Source organism: Podarcis filfolensis (genome assembly GCF_964270895.1).
Source record: "Podarcis filfolensis genome assembly, chromosome: 9".
Classification (NCBI taxonomy): Eukaryota; Metazoa; Chordata; class Lepidosauria; order Squamata; family Lacertidae; genus Podarcis; species Podarcis filfolensis.
This window is the reverse complement of record NC_139610.1, coordinates 50041819-50060877: the sequence shown is the minus strand read 5'-3', so window position 1 is coordinate 50060877 and position 19059 is coordinate 50041819. Positions and strand designations below refer to the sequence as shown.

At 39.8% G+C, this 19059-nt stretch overlaps 1 protein-coding gene across 1 annotated transcript in view; it reads left to right on the top strand.

Annotated features, from left to right (window-relative positions):
* The first annotated feature begins 106 nt into the window (after positions 1-106).
* The window catches only part of USP53 (ubiquitin specific peptidase 53), a 30012-nt gene continuing 11059 nt past the window's right edge, over positions 107-19059 (top strand). Inside the window, exons 1-10 of the mRNA XM_083571052.1 lie at positions 107-614; positions 7289-7916; positions 10291-10383; positions 11160-11294; positions 12268-12381; positions 12462-12544; positions 14274-14379; positions 15673-15819; positions 17544-17693; positions 18075-18246. Of these exons, the coding sequence (XP_083427178.1) occupies positions 7773-7916; positions 10291-10383; positions 11160-11294; positions 12268-12381; positions 12462-12544; positions 14274-14379; positions 15673-15819; positions 17544-17693; positions 18075-18246 (1144 nt within the window). The 5' untranslated portion in view covers positions 107-614; positions 7289-7772. The remainder of the gene's footprint in view (positions 615-7288; positions 7917-10290; positions 10384-11159; positions 11295-12267; positions 12382-12461; positions 12545-14273; positions 14380-15672; positions 15820-17543; positions 17694-18074; positions 18247-19059) is intronic.

The following is a 19059-nucleotide window of genomic DNA, read 5'->3' as shown; positions in this document are numbered from 1 at the left end:
AACCCTGAGCTTGGGTTGGATGCTCCTGGGGTGACGTCACGCCCTCGCACTTCCAATCACTCCTAGCCTTCGTTTCCCTACGGCCTCCCTTTCCTTTGCCCAATCGGAAGCCGGCATTTCCCCCGCGCTCTCTCTCTCTCTCCCCCCCTCCCCTTTCCCACTTCTCCCTCAGCGTCTGAAGTCATCGGACTGAGCAGGAACTCGCTCCAGACTGCCCCGACTACTTGCCCCGCCCACGCCAGTCAGCTGCTGCTACTGCTACTGCTGCGCGCGCCCGGCCTGCCCGTGCGCGAGCGCGCCGCTCGCGAGAACTCCCGCCCTGCCGCTTCTCTTTCCTCCTCCCGCCTCCTCAGGTTCTGTCCCTCTCCCCCCCCCCCGCCCCTCTCAGCGAGGGCGCTCGAGCGTCGCCGCTCCAAGCGGGAAAGAAGAAAGTTACTCAGCGGGGAGGGAGGGGGGAGCGAAAAGGGAGCGAGGGGGCGGGGCCACCGCCTGGTGCTGGTGGGCGGGGGAAGGAGCCCTGCCTGCGGCATAGTCTGCTCGCCTGCCGGACGGAGGAGCCCGCGCTCGGGATGGGGAGAAGCGACTGGCGTGGCGGCGGCGTCGCACCGGAGGAGGTGAGGTTCCTCAGGGGACGCGGCGGTGTTGCTGAGGTGGCCGTGGAGTGGGGTATGGGGGGCTCCCATGAGGGGGAAGCGGCGCCTCAGACGCGGGGAGAGAGAGCGAGTGAGGAGCGCCGGCCGAAGAGGCGCGACTGAGGAGGAGGAGGGGAAGGGAAGCGAGGTGACCAACGGCTGGCCTTTCGAAAAGCCGGTCGGTTGAGAACTGGGGGGTGGGGGTGGGTAGGGAGCGAGGCCCTTGGCCAGCTTCTCTCCCTTCCACGTCCACACACACCCTCACCCTCCTCCCTCCAGCCTGGAACTTCCTGGCACGGAAAGTTTTTCCTCCGGCGGCAGGTGCCTGAGGCGGCGGCGGCGGCGGCGAGTGTGAGCTGAGTTTGCCCCCTCACGGGCCAGCTCGTTGCTGCCCCCTCGGATTTGGCCCAGCATGTCTGGTGGTCGAGCTGGTCGGCTTCTTGTGCGGGGGGAGGGGGACCCCAGACATGACACGCCTCAGACACGCCACCACCCCTCGCATTCTCACGCATCCCTCCAGGGCCCTTCGCGGGGTGGGCGGGGGGTGTGTGAACGGTAGGGTCTGCTTGGTTTCTTTCTCGTCCACCATCGCCTTTAAAACAACAAGAAGAACGTGTTCCTCTCCTCCCCGCTGTATATTTTTCCTTCTGTTTGTCGAGCCCTTCGAGCCGTTTTTTTTTTACCCTTTAAAAAATAATAATAAAACTCTCTTCCTCCTTGTTTACTACTTCACGCTTTCTGCTCCAGCCGTATCTGTTTATTGGCTGTTGAAATTGCTGGGCTTATGACAACTCTCCGCCCATACCTTGCTCTTTAATCCGGAGCCTTCCTTAAGTGTTTACATGCTGCCGCTCACCCACAGCGTGTGGTACGGTTTCTGCTTTCCCCCCCTCTCCTCTCCTCCCAAAAGCCCCCTCCATGGTTAATTTCAGCAGATATTATTACATCGAATGCAGAAGCAAGTAATCAGCATGCTTGTGACTGGAAAGCGTGTTTAGGGCGAGGAATGGTCCGGGGTTGAGAGACTGGCCCACGCACTGGGCCATTGTTTTGACTGCCGTTGCATCAGACAAGGTTTTGCTAAATTTAACCTTTCCAGATCATTGAAACCTGTGTGAATAGGATCTGCATAGTATCCAGTACAGTATCTGATTTCCCATTCTTGGGTATGTGTTAGTCAGTTTCCAGCAGATTTTTGTCCCTGTTTTAATCCTGTGTCTTCTCTAATTTGAGTTTGTTGATCTTCTTGCATGAAAAAGACCCGCAAATGACATGCTGTATTCTTTTAAAAAATATTTTTGTGCTTTGCATAAAATACTTGGGATACCCTAATTCTGAGTATTTATGTTCATGAACATGCTACATCAATGAAACTTCATTTTGTTAATGTGGCTAGCTTCAAAAGTGTTAACATAAGTGTTAATTTTTAACCTGGATGTTACACACATGCTCAGTGATTGGCATTAAGTAAGGAAACGGCTCTTGAAGTTTATAGGCAGTTTATGTGTGGCTTGCTGTACTGCTTATGAAATGAAAGGGTGACATAACTATTAGGTATTTACAGTTTTCTTCACTGAGCAGTAGAACTGATACTTTGGTTTCTGTGAAGTTTTTCAGATACCATATTCATGCTTTTGTGAAAGAGCCACCCAGGGAACTTTGGTAATAACACAGTATTTGGATGAATAAATACTTGCAGTATGCATTGAATGGATAGTGCAGTATTAGCTTGTTTGTTGGGTGGGATATATTTCTTGCCCAAAGCCACACTTCATAGAAGCAAGTAGTGCAGCACAGGTGGCTGCAGTGGGGGTGGGGAGAATTAACAGAAATTGGAGCCCTTCACCCTTGAGTGAACAGAAGTACCTTTCTGAAAAGAGGTCCAATTGAGCACAGTAGTATTTGCTCCTCCGAGCTTCAATACCCAGTGTGTTAATTCTTTTAATGCAGTAAAGGTAATAAAGGTAAAGGACCCCTGGACGGTTAAGTCCAGTCGAATTCGACTGTGGGGTGCAGCACTCGTCTTTGCTTGCAGGCTGAGGGAGACAGCATTTCTGAAGAAACCCATTGAAAAATCAAATAGTAAAAAAATACTGTAGCAATTGTCTTACGTGAATATAATTCATACTTTGAACTGAATAAAGCAGATCAGATTGCAGTATTTGCCAGTAATGTTAAACGGCTATAAATCTTGGAAGCGTTTCAGACTAGATTCAAAACATCAGATTCAGGCATTGTTTCAGTAATCTGTCAAATGCCTTGCAGAGTAAGAAATGGAAACTCTCAAGCCATAGTTATTTGATGTTTTCAAAACTTTCCCGTTTATTTATTTTTGCAAATATTTCCACCTTCCTGAAAACTGACTTCATGTATTCAGGACATGGTTCCACCCCTGCGCATTATATGAAAAGATTATTACTGGAATCTTGATGTTAAATTCACAAGTCTCGTGACATAGAAGTTCTTTATAAGTCTTCTAAGATTTAGTTTGCCAGCGCATGCATAGGCAAACTCAGCCCTCCAGATGTTTTGGGACTACAACTCCCATCATCCTTGACCACTGGTCCTGTTAGCTAGGGATGATGGGAGTTGTAGTCCCAAAACATATAGAGGGCCGAGTTTGCTTATGCCTGTGCTAGGTGAATGGGCTTATAGTGTTATAGTATACCATTTTGCAATATGAAACTATGAAATACTCTTCCCAAGGAAACTTCTCAGAATGGAAATATGAGCATATTGAGGAAGCAGTGTAGAACTTTTTATTTCAACTGGCTTTCTGGAGAGTAGAGGATTGAAATTTTAAAATGGGTAAAAGTATTTTAATTTTTTTGCCTTTTAGGTATAACATAGGACCTTCAGCTATAAAATGAAATAACTCTAGATCATTAGTTGCAAGAGGGATGCACTACCACTAGTTTAGCACAGTCATGCAAAACTGAATATTTAAACAATGTGCACCACTCAAAAAAGTATATTTTCTGTGGTGGGGGGGCGGGGGAGAAGCTCATTCCATTTGCATAAGGGACTGTTTATCCAGGAGGGGGAAGAACTAAAATCATACCCCCCCACAAAGGTTCAAACAAGAGTAGAATTCCACTAAAGGTAGATTGTTGGGGGGTCAGAAGCAATTTCTGAGTATGTATTTATTTTAAATCACAATTGTCTCCGAGCGGTGCGGATCAGATTGAATACAATAAAGATTAAATCAGTTAAACAATAAAATAAGAAATTACTTAAAATACCTGCTGGAATAAGAACATATTCAGCAGATGTTTCAGGTTCAACAGGAAGGGCCCTGTCTTATCCTAGGTCCTATGAAATCTAAAGGGTTTTGGGAAAGAGATAGCTCTCCTTCAAACTAAAAAGTGCACTATGTCAATAAATATATTTATTAAATATGGTCATATTTTAACTTCATTAAATGGAAGTTGCTGTACTTTTTATTGTTCTTGCTGGGAGAAGTGAGCCAGACAATGCTGCATGTTGTGGCTGCTTTATCATGGAAGAATAGTGGTGGTAATGGCTGATACAGTGGGGATGATGTCAGGAACTCTGTTTAAATCAGCAGGTATTACAAATGGCCTGCTACTGTTAGCTAAGTACATAAGACCTGTACTGGATCAGACCAAAGGCCTGTCTAGTCTGGCATCCTATTTTCCAAAGTGGTCACCCTGGAGTTTCCTGAAAGTGCACAAAAAGGGCATGATAACAACAGTTCTCCCACAGCTAAGGTGTGTGGCCACTGATCATGGATATTTATGGTTGATAAACAAACTGTTGATAAACAAACCTTCCATTAATGTGTCTAAGCAAGTGACTATCATTTATATTTTGTGGCAGGAAATTCCATAAGTTTATGCATCATGTGTGAAGTAGTACTTCCTTTTGACTATTGTCAATCTACCATATTTAATTTGCCTGAGTGTCAATAGTATGAGAAAAGGAGAAGCATTTCTCTGCTTTCTCTACAACATTCTTAACTTCTATCATGATGTTCCCTCTTCTGAACAAAGAGCCCCAGTCTTTCTGTTGTTAGGGAAAGTATCTCAGCCCCTTGATCATTGGAGTTGCCAGCTTTCACAGCTCTGATACCCTTTTTGACATGGGGATTCTGGGTGTTAAAAAGCCACTTGCAGTTTCTGTTCATAGGACAAATTATTCTGGACTTATGCTGAATGTTGCACATGGGTTAATATTCCTTACAGCTTTGTGTTGATAAAGGTATCTCATATTTGCTACCACTCCTAACAGTATTTTAAGTCAGCCAAAAAGAAAGTTCTTTTGAGACTAGCCTGCATACATTTGTCAGCATTTTTGTAATAATTATTGGTTCTCTGAGAACAGACAGTGTTTTGTTTTTAGACCACCCACAGTGCCTAGCATCAAATGATGAAATGAATATTTTCATGTTTGTTTTCTCTAATTTTGGTTAATACCATAAACATATTATTTCAGTAACGTCACACACAAAGAAAAAACGTCAGTCTGTTGTTTGAATCTGGGTCTAGAAGCACAAAAAATGTGGAGCGGTTCAGAAAATGTGTAAGAGGTTGGATAGGGAGATAAACCTAATGTGTTACTCACATAAGGTGGATTTAGTGTTTGGAAATATATTGAAATGCTGGGCTTCTACCAAGTTGCTTTGGATGTTTCATTCATGTGACATTTTGGGTATGTAGATGTATTCCAATTTATGTGGAAATGTATATAAGCTCTTGTTTTGAGCATACCTTAGCTGTTAAAATTTAGTGCTAGTACCTCTGGAACTGAAATAACAAGTTGCTACAAGAAGTGCAGTTTAAACAATACCATTGCATGAGTACAAAGAGTTCTGTACAACTGGTGGAAAAATACATAAAATGTTAGCTTGGTTCAAACTAACGTTATTTTCTTTTTGTACAACCTTTATCTGTAGTTACACTCATTCAGTACTACAAATATCTTTTCTCAGAAGTCAACTATCTAATGTTTTTATTTTGTCTTCTGGATTTACACATTACCTGTGTATCCTTTTGATTGTATTGTAGCTCTAAAAAGACAGCTGAGCAGCACTGAGTAACTGTCAGAATAATATTAATAGTAATCCAGTCGGGATATTTCAAGAGCATGGATGATCATGGGCAGACCATCCCCATCCAAGAGCAGTCATAGCTGCTGAACCAGCTAAAGCTGGAAAAAGGCCACCTGGGCCTCAAATGACAGAGCTTGATCAAGGGACATTGCTACGCAATACATCTGCTTTGTTGAGTACAGCTTCATCTAGAACAGTCTGCACTCCCAGAGTCTGAACACAAGAACACTGGTGCATGTGACCTCAGACTTACAGGGATTTAGCCTCAGTTTCTTGATCCTCATCCAGCCCAATACCAAGTAAAAACATTGGTCAGTCTCACCTGATTCAATGGCAAGAGAAGTAGAGCTGAATATTATTAGCTTACTGATGGTGCCTCACCCAAATTCTCCTAATGCCACCACCCAGTCAGTGGCTTCATATAGATCAGAGATGGGAACCTGTGGTCCTCTAGATATTGGAGTCCAGCTCCCATCAATCCCAGCCAGCATGGCAAGTGGTCAGAGATGTTGGGAGTTGTAATCCAGCAATATTTTGAGGGCCACAGATTCTCCATCTCTGATATAGATGTTAAAAAGATTGATAGAATAGAACATTGTGGGATCCCACAGCACAACTGGCATGGGGGCTGAGGAGCCCCCCATGCCATCTTCTGAAGCTAACCCTGTAGATAGGTTGGAGCCACCCTATATCTATGCCTTCTACCCCCAATCCACAAAGTCTGTGTTATTTTATTTTATTAAAAGTCACTGTGGGAGCAAGGAGGAGACAAGCAGGGTTGCATTCCAACTCCTGGCAGTGATCATTAGCTAAAGCTGTTTCAGTGTAAAACCAAACCTAGGCACAGAATGAAATGGGTCTAGGTAGTGAGTTTCATCCAAAAGCACACTGAGTTGGCTGCCAACAGGTATTTGTGCCCCAAGGACTTCATATGTTATGCTATCAATATATAGAAACCTAGAATTGGAAAGGAAAGCTAACAGCTGGATCTTAAGATAAGTTAATTCAAGGGTCCATAGAAAGAAAGCTTTCTCTTCCATTATCATAACTACATTCCCCACATTGAGACCCATGTTGGGCGAATGATTCCTACACTGCAGGGGGTTGGACTAGGTGACCCTTCCAATTCTACTTTTCTGTGATTGAGTTCAACATGGTCAGCTTAAGACATGCCTTGATTAGCTAACCTTCTCTTTTTGTAGTGGTTGACAGTAGTTAAATGTGAGGTGATGATTTTAGGAAGTTTTTTAATCAGTTGGTAGATGTATTATACTTGGTAGATGCTTTATACCAAGGTTCCATTGGCAAATGTTTAGGTGAAATGCATGTTGCATTATCTGTATGTTCTTCTGACAGATTCCTGGGATCACTCATTCCAAATGGTGAAATGGTCTTGGAAATTGAAGTTATTAAATCCACTTACCATCTCTCTCTTCAGCTCTTACAACCCATCTCTTCATCCCAACTAAATAGCTGGAATAGAGAGAAGCCCTGTGTATCCATCTATGTTCTGTCTTTGCTGCTGTCAGCTGTGTACCTCAACTCTTTTGCTAATTTCAGATTCCCTCTCCCTTTCTCCTTACAGATTTTGAAAGAGACAGATACACGGTGGAACTACTTTTGCAAACCACAGGAAGAAATGTGATTTATTTCTTAAAACGAAGAGAAAGAACCAACCTGCAAAAAGACTGATTATAGCTAAAACTAGCTAAGAATTCCTGGTTTTTTTCAATATAAAGCTGCCATAGTATTTAAAAATTATCTTCCAAAGAGTCATTTGCACTAATATTAAAGAAGAAGAAAAGGTGAAATGCTATAAAGATTGTCCATAAGTATTTGTATGGCTTATCATCATAATATTACATGATCTACTCATCAGAACAAAGTTTTTCACATTTTATTTTATCTTTATTTTTTAAAATAAAAAGAGCAGATGCGATATTGACTTAATGCAATCTGAAGACTTGGACTTCTGAACACAATGCCGTAACTTAAAGACAATTGCCAGGACTAGGTTTGCTTTGCTTGGAATCCTTCAGCCTTATTTTATAAACACTGTTTCCTAAATAATGGCATGGGTAAAGTTCTTGAGGAAACCTGGAGGAAACCTTGGAAAAGTATATCAACCTGGAAGTGTGATGTCTTTGGCGCCTACCAAGGGCTTGCTAAATGAACCAGGACAAAACAGTTGCTTTCTTAATAGTGCTGTACAGGTAAGGAACTCCTCATATTTAATGCAATAAAACACAGCTCAAAGACCTATTTAGTCCAGCATCGTATTTCACGTAGTGTCCAATCAGATTAAGCCTACAAGCTTCATAAGTTATATTGAAAGCTGGCTATTAATATCTTTAAAATGCATTCTCCCTGCCCCCGCCGCCATTCACTATGTATCTTCCGAGATTGTACATGGTGACAAGAATGAGAAGGAGCAACAGCCTCCATTTTCCTTGCCTTGCCTTTTCTGCAGTTTGGTTCCAGAAGGAGGGGATGCAAGTGAATTGGCAATAGTGACTGTGGTGAGGTGAGTCCACAAGAACCCAACAGCCAGCAGCAAATTGAAGTCTACTGTATATAATTTATAGACTCTTGAAACCAATGTTTCTATGAAGCATATATATGCTAATCTAACTGTTCCTAACCTTGAGTCTCCCAATGTATTTGCTAAGCAATTCAGGCCAGCAAATAACTTTCATGTAATTTGAAACTTTTTAAAAAAACACCCACAAGGCTAGCAAATGACCACAGTGGCTTCCCATTATTGAGCTGGTGTATTTTCCAGAAAGGGCTGCCATTTTCCCTTGTATGGTGGCTAGCATGTCTGATAATTGCTGCTTGTTTGTATGAACAGGCTCTTATTCTACTTATGCTGAATTTGTAGGACTTCATAATATTGTGGTCATTTGTATTCCATAGAAAATACATGTTAAGCTGCAACTGAATTTTATTCTTAGTTGTGCTAAATTACATTTTGCTTTAGTATGCACATATTATCAATGTTTGTCATTTAATCATTTTTGGTAGAAGACATGGAAATGCCGTTTACCTTCCCACCACAGCAGTACCTATTTGTGTACTTGAACTGGTGTGGTTTCAAACTGCTTGGTTGGCAGAAGCTGGGGACAGAGCAACGGGAGCTTACCCACATGTATTTAAACAAATTTGACACTGTGTTTTCAGAGGTTGATGAAGTAGTAGTTATCTTCCTTGGCCAAGAGGTACCACTTAATCAAAGTAGGACTTCAGACTTGAATACATCACTCATAATTGGAAAACTTTCCCTTTAATTTATCAGCATTTCAACATGGGTGTTATCAAGCTTTGCTTAAGTAGGAAGAAAATAATTCCTTTGAAAAGCCTTTAATAGGTTTCTTTTACTAACCTATTAATGCCACACACATAGTTACAAAAGATTCAAGAATATGTGAACATAAATTACCATCAGAAGTAAATTGAGAGCATTTTAGAATGCACATTAAATGAAGTTAAAGGATAACTTGTAACTGATGTGTTTGGAGTGAATATGCACTGCTATATATACATTTAAATAGGGCCATGCTGGCATTAGGTTTTCTTCATAGTCCTACTTTAAACGTCTTTGCACTTTGACATTGTATCCCTTCTTTCTAGTATTTGTTCAAAAAGAGTAAGATAGGATAGAAGGATTTGGGATTTGTTCATGGAGAGAATTACATGTGCAGACAAAGCTTGATTTGATGTTTTCACCAGTTAGAATTGCTGTATTAGAGACAAACCACTGTTTAAATTGAACCATAGCTGGGCATCTCAGCCACTGAAAACAGCTCTGTGTGTGATAACCTTTCAGCTATCATGGGGAAAAGTAGCTACAGTATTTCAGTGAAAATTCTAATACTTCTTAGTTTTTGATCTTCCAATTATTCTCCCTTCTAACATGTAGTAGTTTGAATTTGCATATGCATAACTTAATTTTTTTCCAGTGAATCTAATGGCACAACTAAAAGGATCCTATTTCTAAACCAGAGATGATGAGCCTACAACTCCCAGCATCCCTTGGCAGCATGATCAGTGGTCATGAATGATGGGAATTGTAGTCCAGCAACATCTGGAGGACTACAGGTTCTCCCCATCCCTGCTCTGAACCATCATTCATTCATTTTACTGTCCATCATACAAAGATCACAGGCTGGTTTACAAAAATACATACTATAATAACAAACAAAAACAATATCATACTCCCCACAGTTTAAAAGGCCATAGATTGTTTAATTAGCCAAAGACCTGGGAGAAGAGCAATGTTTTGCCTTATGCCTAAAGATATGTAATGAAGGTGCCAGGTGAAATTCCCTGGGGAGAGCATTCCACAAGAGGGGAGTCACCGCAGAAAAGGCCCATTTTGTGTTGCAACCCTCTGAACCTCCCACAGAGGAAGCAGATAAAGAAGGGACTCAGATGATGATCGCAGAATCTGGGGTCTAGTACTCCATGTTGTCATAGTGTATCAGTACTGTAATGAAAGATCAGTTTATTGTAGGCCTTCAACTATATATGTGGACAAATACGTTATTGAAGAAATTGAAGCTTTTATTTTCTGCCTCCTCATCTTAGGTTTTATGGCAACTTGACATATTTCGGCGAAGTTTAAGAGGTCTATCAGGACATGTTTGTCAGGGTGATGCCTGCATATTCTGTGCTTTAAAGGTAAGTTTAGAATCACAGTATCCAGTTCATAAAGAGATTTTGAAATTCTTATTCAAGGGAAACATGATTCAAAACTTGTTTTTGTAAAGGAGCATTTGTTAACAGCTATAATTGCTGCCACTTAAGTATTTTGTATACTGTTGTAATTACAGCAATGGAATATGGATTAGAAAACTGGGAAAGAGGGGACAGAGGAGTCTCTTTAAATCCCTAATAGCACATCCTTGAGAGGGAGAGCAGTGACTACTAGAAATCCGAGCATGAACACTTCTTTGAGGATATACTGAAATATTGTGTTGCCGGTCCCACTTGTCATTGTTGCATGGAACTTGCACGCTCAGTATACCAGCTGCTGGGGAGCAACTGTGGAATTGGGTTAATGTCCTCATGCACTGCGTTTGGGTTTTCTGGAGATTACTGATTAGACATAGAGGGAAGCAGGTTGTTAGATTAGATTGATAGTTTCTGATTCAGAGGGTGCTTACATTCCCTTCACCAGTGCAAGGGTTTCTACCGCCCTAGGGCAATGTCTCATTGCAAATCCCATTTATTTTCTTCAAGGTGTAGTTGTGCAGAAAATGGGAAACATGGCCCAATAGAGAGGGCAGGTAATAAGTTTTTTCTCTACTAGAAGAAGAAGTATTTGGTATTGCACTGTGTTCAATACATCAGACTTCACTAAATTGTCTCCTAGATGAAGAAACCATTGGAGTATGCTAACCTATTTAAAAACCGGCTATTTAGAAGTATTAATTAATGGTACTGTTGACTTTCAGACTATATTTGCACAGTTCCAGCACAGTCGAGAAAAAGCGCTCCCATCAAATAATATGAGGCATGCCTTGGCTGAAAGCTTTAAAGATGAACAGCGATTTCAACTTGGTTTCATGGATGATGCAGCAGAATGTTTTGTAAGAGCTTGATATTATGCTTTTCTTTAAAATTTGTCTTTGATACTTTGTGGCAGTGATGTGGTTAGTTTGGATACAAGAGCCATATTCACATCTCTCACTGAAGCATCTTAACCTTTAGGTTTTTGGTGTCACTGGGGTTTAGGATGAGAATAAATTAAAAGGAATCTAAATATTTTGAGTTACAGATAGGTAGCCGTGTTGGTCTGCCATAGTCAAAACAAAAAAAAAAATTCCTTCCAGTAGCACCTTAAAGACCAACTAAGTTAGTTCTTGGTATGAGCTTTCGTGTGCATGCACACTTCTTCAGATACACTGAAACAGAAGTTGCCAGACCTGGTCTGAACAAAGACATTGGATTCTTATCTCATTATACATGACAAAGCCATTTTTCACCTTCTCACCCCTTGCTTTTTCCTGTAAGACGTATTGCAGTCGTTAAGAGTCGTCAACAGGCTCATCACAGCTATCTGCCAATCACCCATTCCCACCACCCTTCTGAGTAATACCCCTCCCCACCTTCTCACTATATAGAAGGATCTGGCAACTTCTGTTTCAGTGTATCTGAAGAAGTGTGCATGCACACGAAAGCTCATACCAAGAACTAACTCAGTTGGTCTTTAAGGTGCTACTGGAAGGAAAAAATTTTTTTTGTTTTGACTAAATATTTTGGACACTAAAGTTCTATAGCCTTTTTTAAAAAGGCGGACTTGAGAAGAATAATTATGGTATACATTTAATACAATTATTGTTGGAGACATTGTTTACTGTCCATTACCTGGAGTTAAGTGGAACTGTAATTCATAACAAGTGAAGAAACAATGTGCCTTGTGCTTTGCTTCACCATCATGAGGGTATCTGGGAGGGTTCTGGACCTTCAGCATGGGAGTCTGGCATAGCATTATAGGGAGTCTGAATGGTGGGAACGCAGGATATAAATCTATTAAATGAATCAATGCATTCCTTTGTTTAGGAAAACATCCTTGAGAGAATTCACTATCACATAGTGCCAAGCAGTGAAACAGATATGTGTACGTCTAAATCCTGCATTTCCCATCAGAAGTTTGCTATGACATTATATGAACAGGTAAGATTTGTGTTTGTTGTTGAATTTAGTGCTCTTAAAGTTTCCAAAGTTACAAAAATTAAAACTTTTTTTATTTGTAGTGTGTATGTCGCAGTTGTGGGGCATCTTCAGATCCTTTGCCTTTCACAGAATTTGTGCGTTACATTTCAACAACAGCTCTATGGTAAGAGGCCTTGTTTTCTCCTTTATTCTACCCCAGACCTCTTTCATTTTGTTCTTTTTATTTCCAGATTCTCATACTATGAGAACTGGGAATTCCAAGGAATAGTGGAGAATAGAATGGAGGTGGGTGTGTTGATAAACTGAATAATGCTTTAAAAATTCACTAACTCCCAGGGATACACATTTTTTGTACAGATTTCCACAACACCTGTTACGTGAGGATCAAACATGTATGTAGCTAGCCTTCCTAGGACACTGCTACGGTTACAGGCTATATGGTGTTTTAACTTCAATAGACATTAATATTATTCCTTTTTCCTGTGTTGTACCAAAAGTTAAATCACTGTTTATTTATTTATTTATTTGAAATATCCTAAATACATCGTAACACAATAAAACAGAGAAACAAGAGAGATGAGTGTTCTGCAAGAGTTAAGGATTCAATGACATTTGAGGAAGCAGTGGAATTGGGTCATGTTTGAAAATACACATATTCAACATATCTTACATCTACCCTTCCTCTGCAGTAACATTTCACACCATCTATCTGATTCTGGCTCATTCTAATAAAACATAGTTCTTAACCCAGTTTGGAGATAGCAACAGATTATAAGTTTAAATCAGGTAGCAGATGCTTTTGATCTCTTCCTTCTGGCACTTGCTAGAGGAGGAGAGGGGAAGCAGCATGCTTGACCACAAGACTTCTGCAGGGAAGTTCATGTAGCCCTAAACTATGGCTCAGTGTTCTGTAGGAACCATGCCATTGAATCAGCTCTTGTCTTTCACCCTCAAGAGCAGGGCATCAATTTGGACTGATAGGAATTGAATCCCACTGGGAAGACAGGAAGCAAGATTGGAATTGACATATGTTCCATGGCAGGAGCTACTTAAAGACACGACTGTTTCCTGCCTCTGAAGAAAGAACAGGAGTTTACTTAACTCCTGCTAGGTCCCCCCCCCCTTTCTTTTAAATTAACACTAGGGACAGTTTATTTGCCTTTCTCTCACCCTGTCTCACACCTTGCTGAGTAAAGCAGGATCGGGAGGGGAGGTGAGTGCCCTGGACGGTTTTAGCACTTGGTGAGCAGGCAACAAAGGAACCCCCTCTCTTGGGACCAAATGTTCAATTTCAGTCCCGGCTCTTGCCCTACCAGGTAGAGTAACTTCCAGTCAGTTTAGGCTGTAGTTCTGCTTCTATGTAGAATGGAGGCAAGAAGCTATCAAAATATTTTTAACCAGGGGAATATTACAAAACATATGATTATGTTTTTAAAGCATAATCTTTTATCCATACACTTCATCACATTTATGAGTTTTTAGACTATGTCATAAATGGCCCCTTCCAGAAATAAAATGGCTGGTTTACAGTGATGTATACCAATACTGAATGCATAACATACGGATTTAAACTATTAATGTGTCCATAACCTGCAGTGTATTTGAGTTGTCTTACTCTGGTATTACTCTGGAATGCATTTCTCAAATATTATTGATTTTTGAAATCCTTCAAAAGAAATTAGGGTGCAAAATAGTAATGGTTATATAATTCCCTTATTCCTTTTCAGACATAGTACCTCTGTCTGATTCTTCATTCTCTGCATAGATTAAGATTTTAGAGTTCTAAAACACCCATATTTGTTGTATAGTACATGGGCCAAATAGCGGAAAATAGCTGTTTGCTACTATAGTATTATATGCTAAGTTTAAAATTTACTTCTTCTTTTCTGCAGCAATGAAGTTGATAGAATGTTGGAAAGACATGAGCGGCTCAAGCCTGAAATGTTTGCAGAACTGCTTCAGACTGCAAATACTACTGATGACTTCAGGAGCTGTCCTGTGAGTAAACAAAAAAATGTTTCTGTTTGAGCTAAATTCATAAAAGTGATGAAGCTGAACATTCCATAACTGGAAAGGGAATTTGGTCTGTTTCTTTCTCATTGATTTATTTTTAATTTAGACTAATATTGTAAAACTGCCTTGGATTACCACATTCTGAAGCCTTCTTTAGGTGTTAAAAAACATGTGCTGATAATCCCATGAAGGAGCAGAATGGGAACGCACACATTTGCCCTCCACTTGTGCAGATTCTTCCCAAAGGTTCTCTTTGGGTTGGGGGCATGTCTGCAGCAGCTCACTGTACCAAACACACATAGCCTGCTTGGAGTTCCAGCTCACAGGGACACCCCACATGCATTCAGTAGGCCACTCTGCTGCACACATGCTCTTAATCCACAGACAGTTTTTGAGATTGGTCACCATGAGCACATACTGCCATGCTCTTCTCTTTCATGGGGTTACTGCCATGTGTCTATGAATACCTAAAGAAGGCTTGAGTGTAGGAGGCAAGTAGGGCATGGACAAGGTCCTCAGGAAGATAGAAAACTGCCTCTTGGATGTGTGAATGAGGACCACTGCTTATTTTCCTCTGGCTCTCAAATGAAGCATGTCGCTTTGGGCATCTATTTTTTAAAATTGGTGTACCTTATTGGGTTCTATATATGGGGCAGGACAGTGTGCTTATTGTTTAGAGTGCATACAGTTGTGCACACGGCTAAATTAATATATATTCATAAAATTTATTACTCTGCATACACTCAAACTTAGAAGTATAGGAATGGTCATTTCAGATCATTTGACCTGAAAATAACTGTTGTGATTTAGACCTTTCAGATGTAAATTATGTGGTAGTAAAGGGCTTAAGAAGTCAGAGTAAAATATAATGCTTTATAAAACATAGTGGTGTAGCCTGTCCCTTAAGTGGCATGACTTACTAAACAAAAATAATATTTTGCCTTCAATTACTTCCCTCCTCATTCTGTCAGTATCTGAATGTGTTGCAGAAATATCCAAGTCTGTCAAATAGCAGTGATCTGAGGACTAAATAACAGTAATCTATCTCTCTGTCTTCTGAAATCTATTGTAGAAAGTAGTAGTAAGAAACTCAGCTGAATAGGGCATAATTATGATTAATTTGGTATTTATTTTAGATCTAAATAATAAGTTGCTAAAGTAACATGCTGTTAAGTAATTGTGAGACATATATTGTAACATTTTTTCTGAATTCAATGTGAAATAGATAAACCCTGAGGATTTAAACTAATTAGTTTTTATCTTTTCTCCTTTTTCTAGAGTAACTGTGGCCAAAAAATCAAAATCCGACGTGTTCTCATGAATTGTCCTGAAATTGTCACAATTGGCTTAGTTTGGGATTCAGAACATTCTGACCTAACAGAAGATGTCATCCGGAATTTGGCAACACAACTTTATCTTCCAGGGGTATTTGAGCAACAGCATTTAATATAATTGTTTTGGGTCATCCTCACCATTTAAAAACTTCTGTGTTCTTTTGAGAGCTTTGTGTGCCAAAGAGGTGCCCATTCATTCCTGTCTCATAGTGCCATCCTATGCATATCTACTCAGAAGCCTCACTGAGTTCAGTGAGACTTTATCTTAGGTAAATGTGCATAGGTTTGCAAGATGAAAGGAGGAAAAGTCTCTTTTAAAAAATACCTTAACATTTGAAATGTCTTCTTTTCAGTTACCATAAAATGCTGCAGTTCAGCTACAGAATTTAAGTTGCTTTAAAGTGTGACTTTACAAAACAAGATAACATACAACAGATACAAATAAAACTATTTTAGAGTTTCCACCCCACTTTTCTATTACAATTTTTAAAAACATTTATTTTGAAAAATTCATTGGTGGTGGTTAGTAAGGTCTCCAGGTGGCATGCAGTAAAATAAATGTATGAAATCCTGTAAAATAAAGCTGCAGAAACAGCAATTATAAAGGTTCTATAAATCCAGCAGAACAATCAAAACTTTAATCAGGACTAGCTTACATTACACAATGACATGGCCAGGCATATAAAAAGGGTTGTATGCAACTAACTTTTACTCAGAGTAGACAAAACTTAACTTAGATCCATTAATTTTGGTGGTTCTACTCTGAATAATAGTTAGCTGAATGTAGCACAAGATGTTTATCTAGTGTCAAAATAACATCATAGTTGACTCTTGGTAAGCCTGTCCGGGGAGGGTATTTCGCAGATAGTGTGTTTAACAGTAGTACCTGATCTCCTTGGTCACCAACTAACAAAAGATAAAGCAAATAATAATGTTTAATTTCATCAGGGAACAAGCTTACTTAAAACCCCTGGAAAATAATGTGCTCACCTGGCACCGAAAGGAAGTGCCAAGTGGATTCCACAATCAGGGCATTGGCTGGTTAATTGTCAATAGACTTAAAATATTTTGATTAATAAGGCACACCCAATTAAATGGACAGCATATCTTTGTTAAGTCCCTAATACTTCACATTACATGTAATGCTACATCTATTTGTAAATTTTGTGTTGTATTGACAATATTGTATTGTGTGGACAAATAGTCATTTCTGTTGACAAAGATGCCACCTTACAAGATGGTGCATGCTTATTTATAGATGTGTGCAAGTAAACAAGTTTTTAAAATTTAAGGTATTTATACCTCTACAAAACAAAACAAATATTTAGCGCGGTGGGTTATAGTATAGCTAAACTAGTATAAATACAGTAACAATTTTTAAAAACAGTAACAATTAAATAAAAAACCCAGCAATTCTTAATCTTTTTCAGTTCTCTGACTAAAGATTGCAGGACACAAACAAATTTTAAAGCAGTTTAAGGAGATGGGAAATCCTGATTCAGAACAAAAAAATTGACTGAATCATTTTTGAGATTGCCTGAAGGAGTTTGCCCTGTTGTGGTCCAGTCATGCTGTAATTAGGAACATGTCATCAATAGCAACTACATACACGGTTATGTGTAGTAAATTACAATGCTGGGAAAGGTGACTAATTATCATATAATGACCAATTCTTGACATCAATGATTTTGTCTACAATTTGTTTCTATACTGCTAACTGAAGTAATGAGTTATATCCCATTTTTCAGCTTGGTTACATAGTTTGCATGCTTTTTAGATCTGCCATACTTTTTGACTGATGAATCATTTTTGCAGCTGTTCTATAGAGTTACAGATGAAAATGCCAAAAATAGTGAGCTTTATCTCGTGGGGATGATTTGCTACGCAAGCAAACATTATTGTGCCTTTGCCTTTCATACCAAGAGTTGCAAATGGGTGCTGTTTGATGATGCTAATGTGAAAGAGGTAAGTTTAGCTGTTCTGATTTGGCGATCTTTCTACATAACTGCCTAGATGTGTTCAAAAGTAAAATGCAATACTTATATGTAGTTCTGACAGCCTTGATGTCAAACAAATTACCTGAATTCTTCTAAAGCACACATACTTTCTGACAAGGTGGCACTTAAATGAAAGGAAATTTGTTACTCCACTATGTTTTCACTGTTAGAAGAGAGATCAAACACTGACATGAAAGTAGCTCTTTTCTGTTAAGAAGTCAGAATAATCTCTCTGAGAAGTTAAGAGTCAATTGAATATAGATTATATCTATTTTATCATCATTGAATTATAACTATTACTTAACTAAATTAAATTACTTATATATCTCATGAAAACGTAACTTTTTAGGTTGGAACAAAATGGAAAGATGTGGTGTCCAAATGCATTCGGTGTCACTATCAGCCATTGCTGCTGTTTTATGCAAATCCAGATGGTACACCTGTATCAACAGAAGATGCACCAAGGCAGACAATTCACTGGTCTCATTATAAAGCCTGTGCAGGAAACGGAGAAGAACTTGGTAATACACTTGGCTCTTTCTTCATATTATTAAAAAATAATTTACTAAGTGCTTAACTGTGTACACAGTCTACATATACATGATCTATTGGTGTGTCCTGAGTTAGTAGCTGGAAAGAAGGAAGCAGCCAGTCCTCTACTCTAGCCTTGGGTAGTATGAACTAGCTATTGTATATGCTGAGTTTCCCATTCCTCATGACCTGTGTTTAATGTCAGTTGCCGTGCAGTGAAACTGACTACTTGATATTTCTCATGATACAATCTGAGAGTGGGAAACATCATGGAAATTAGTATTCCTGTGGTGAAAGTAGTTAGAGAAGTTCTTAATGTGTCAGGGAAGCTGGGTGCGGTGGGTGTGGAGGGTCTGGGTACTATCAGTGTTTCAGCTGAGGCAATATAATGGACCTACCTCCCATATTAAGGAGGAATGGGCTTAGAACAGTTGCAGTGTTTCTGTTGGAGCAAGGTAGCATAGGAAGGAGGCCCTTTGGAAATATAGTTTGAAATATTAGGTTTTTAGTTTTTCAATGTGGGGAGTTCAATTAATATTGTAGGTTTTTTTTGGTTTTCTGCATTCAGCATCTAGCTATAGAACTGTTTGAATGTTATCACATTTATGCTGACATTTTTTTCCACTGTACTACATGGACTTCAGACAAGTCTGGTAAGAAAAGTAAGGGCTTAACTACCAGTGACATTAATGACATGTTTCAACAAACTGTCATTTAATCTGACTGCTTTTCATTTGAAGAGAAAACAGGTGCATGGTCTGATCCAGAATATACCTCCAAATCAGACCAGGGAACCATGCTGC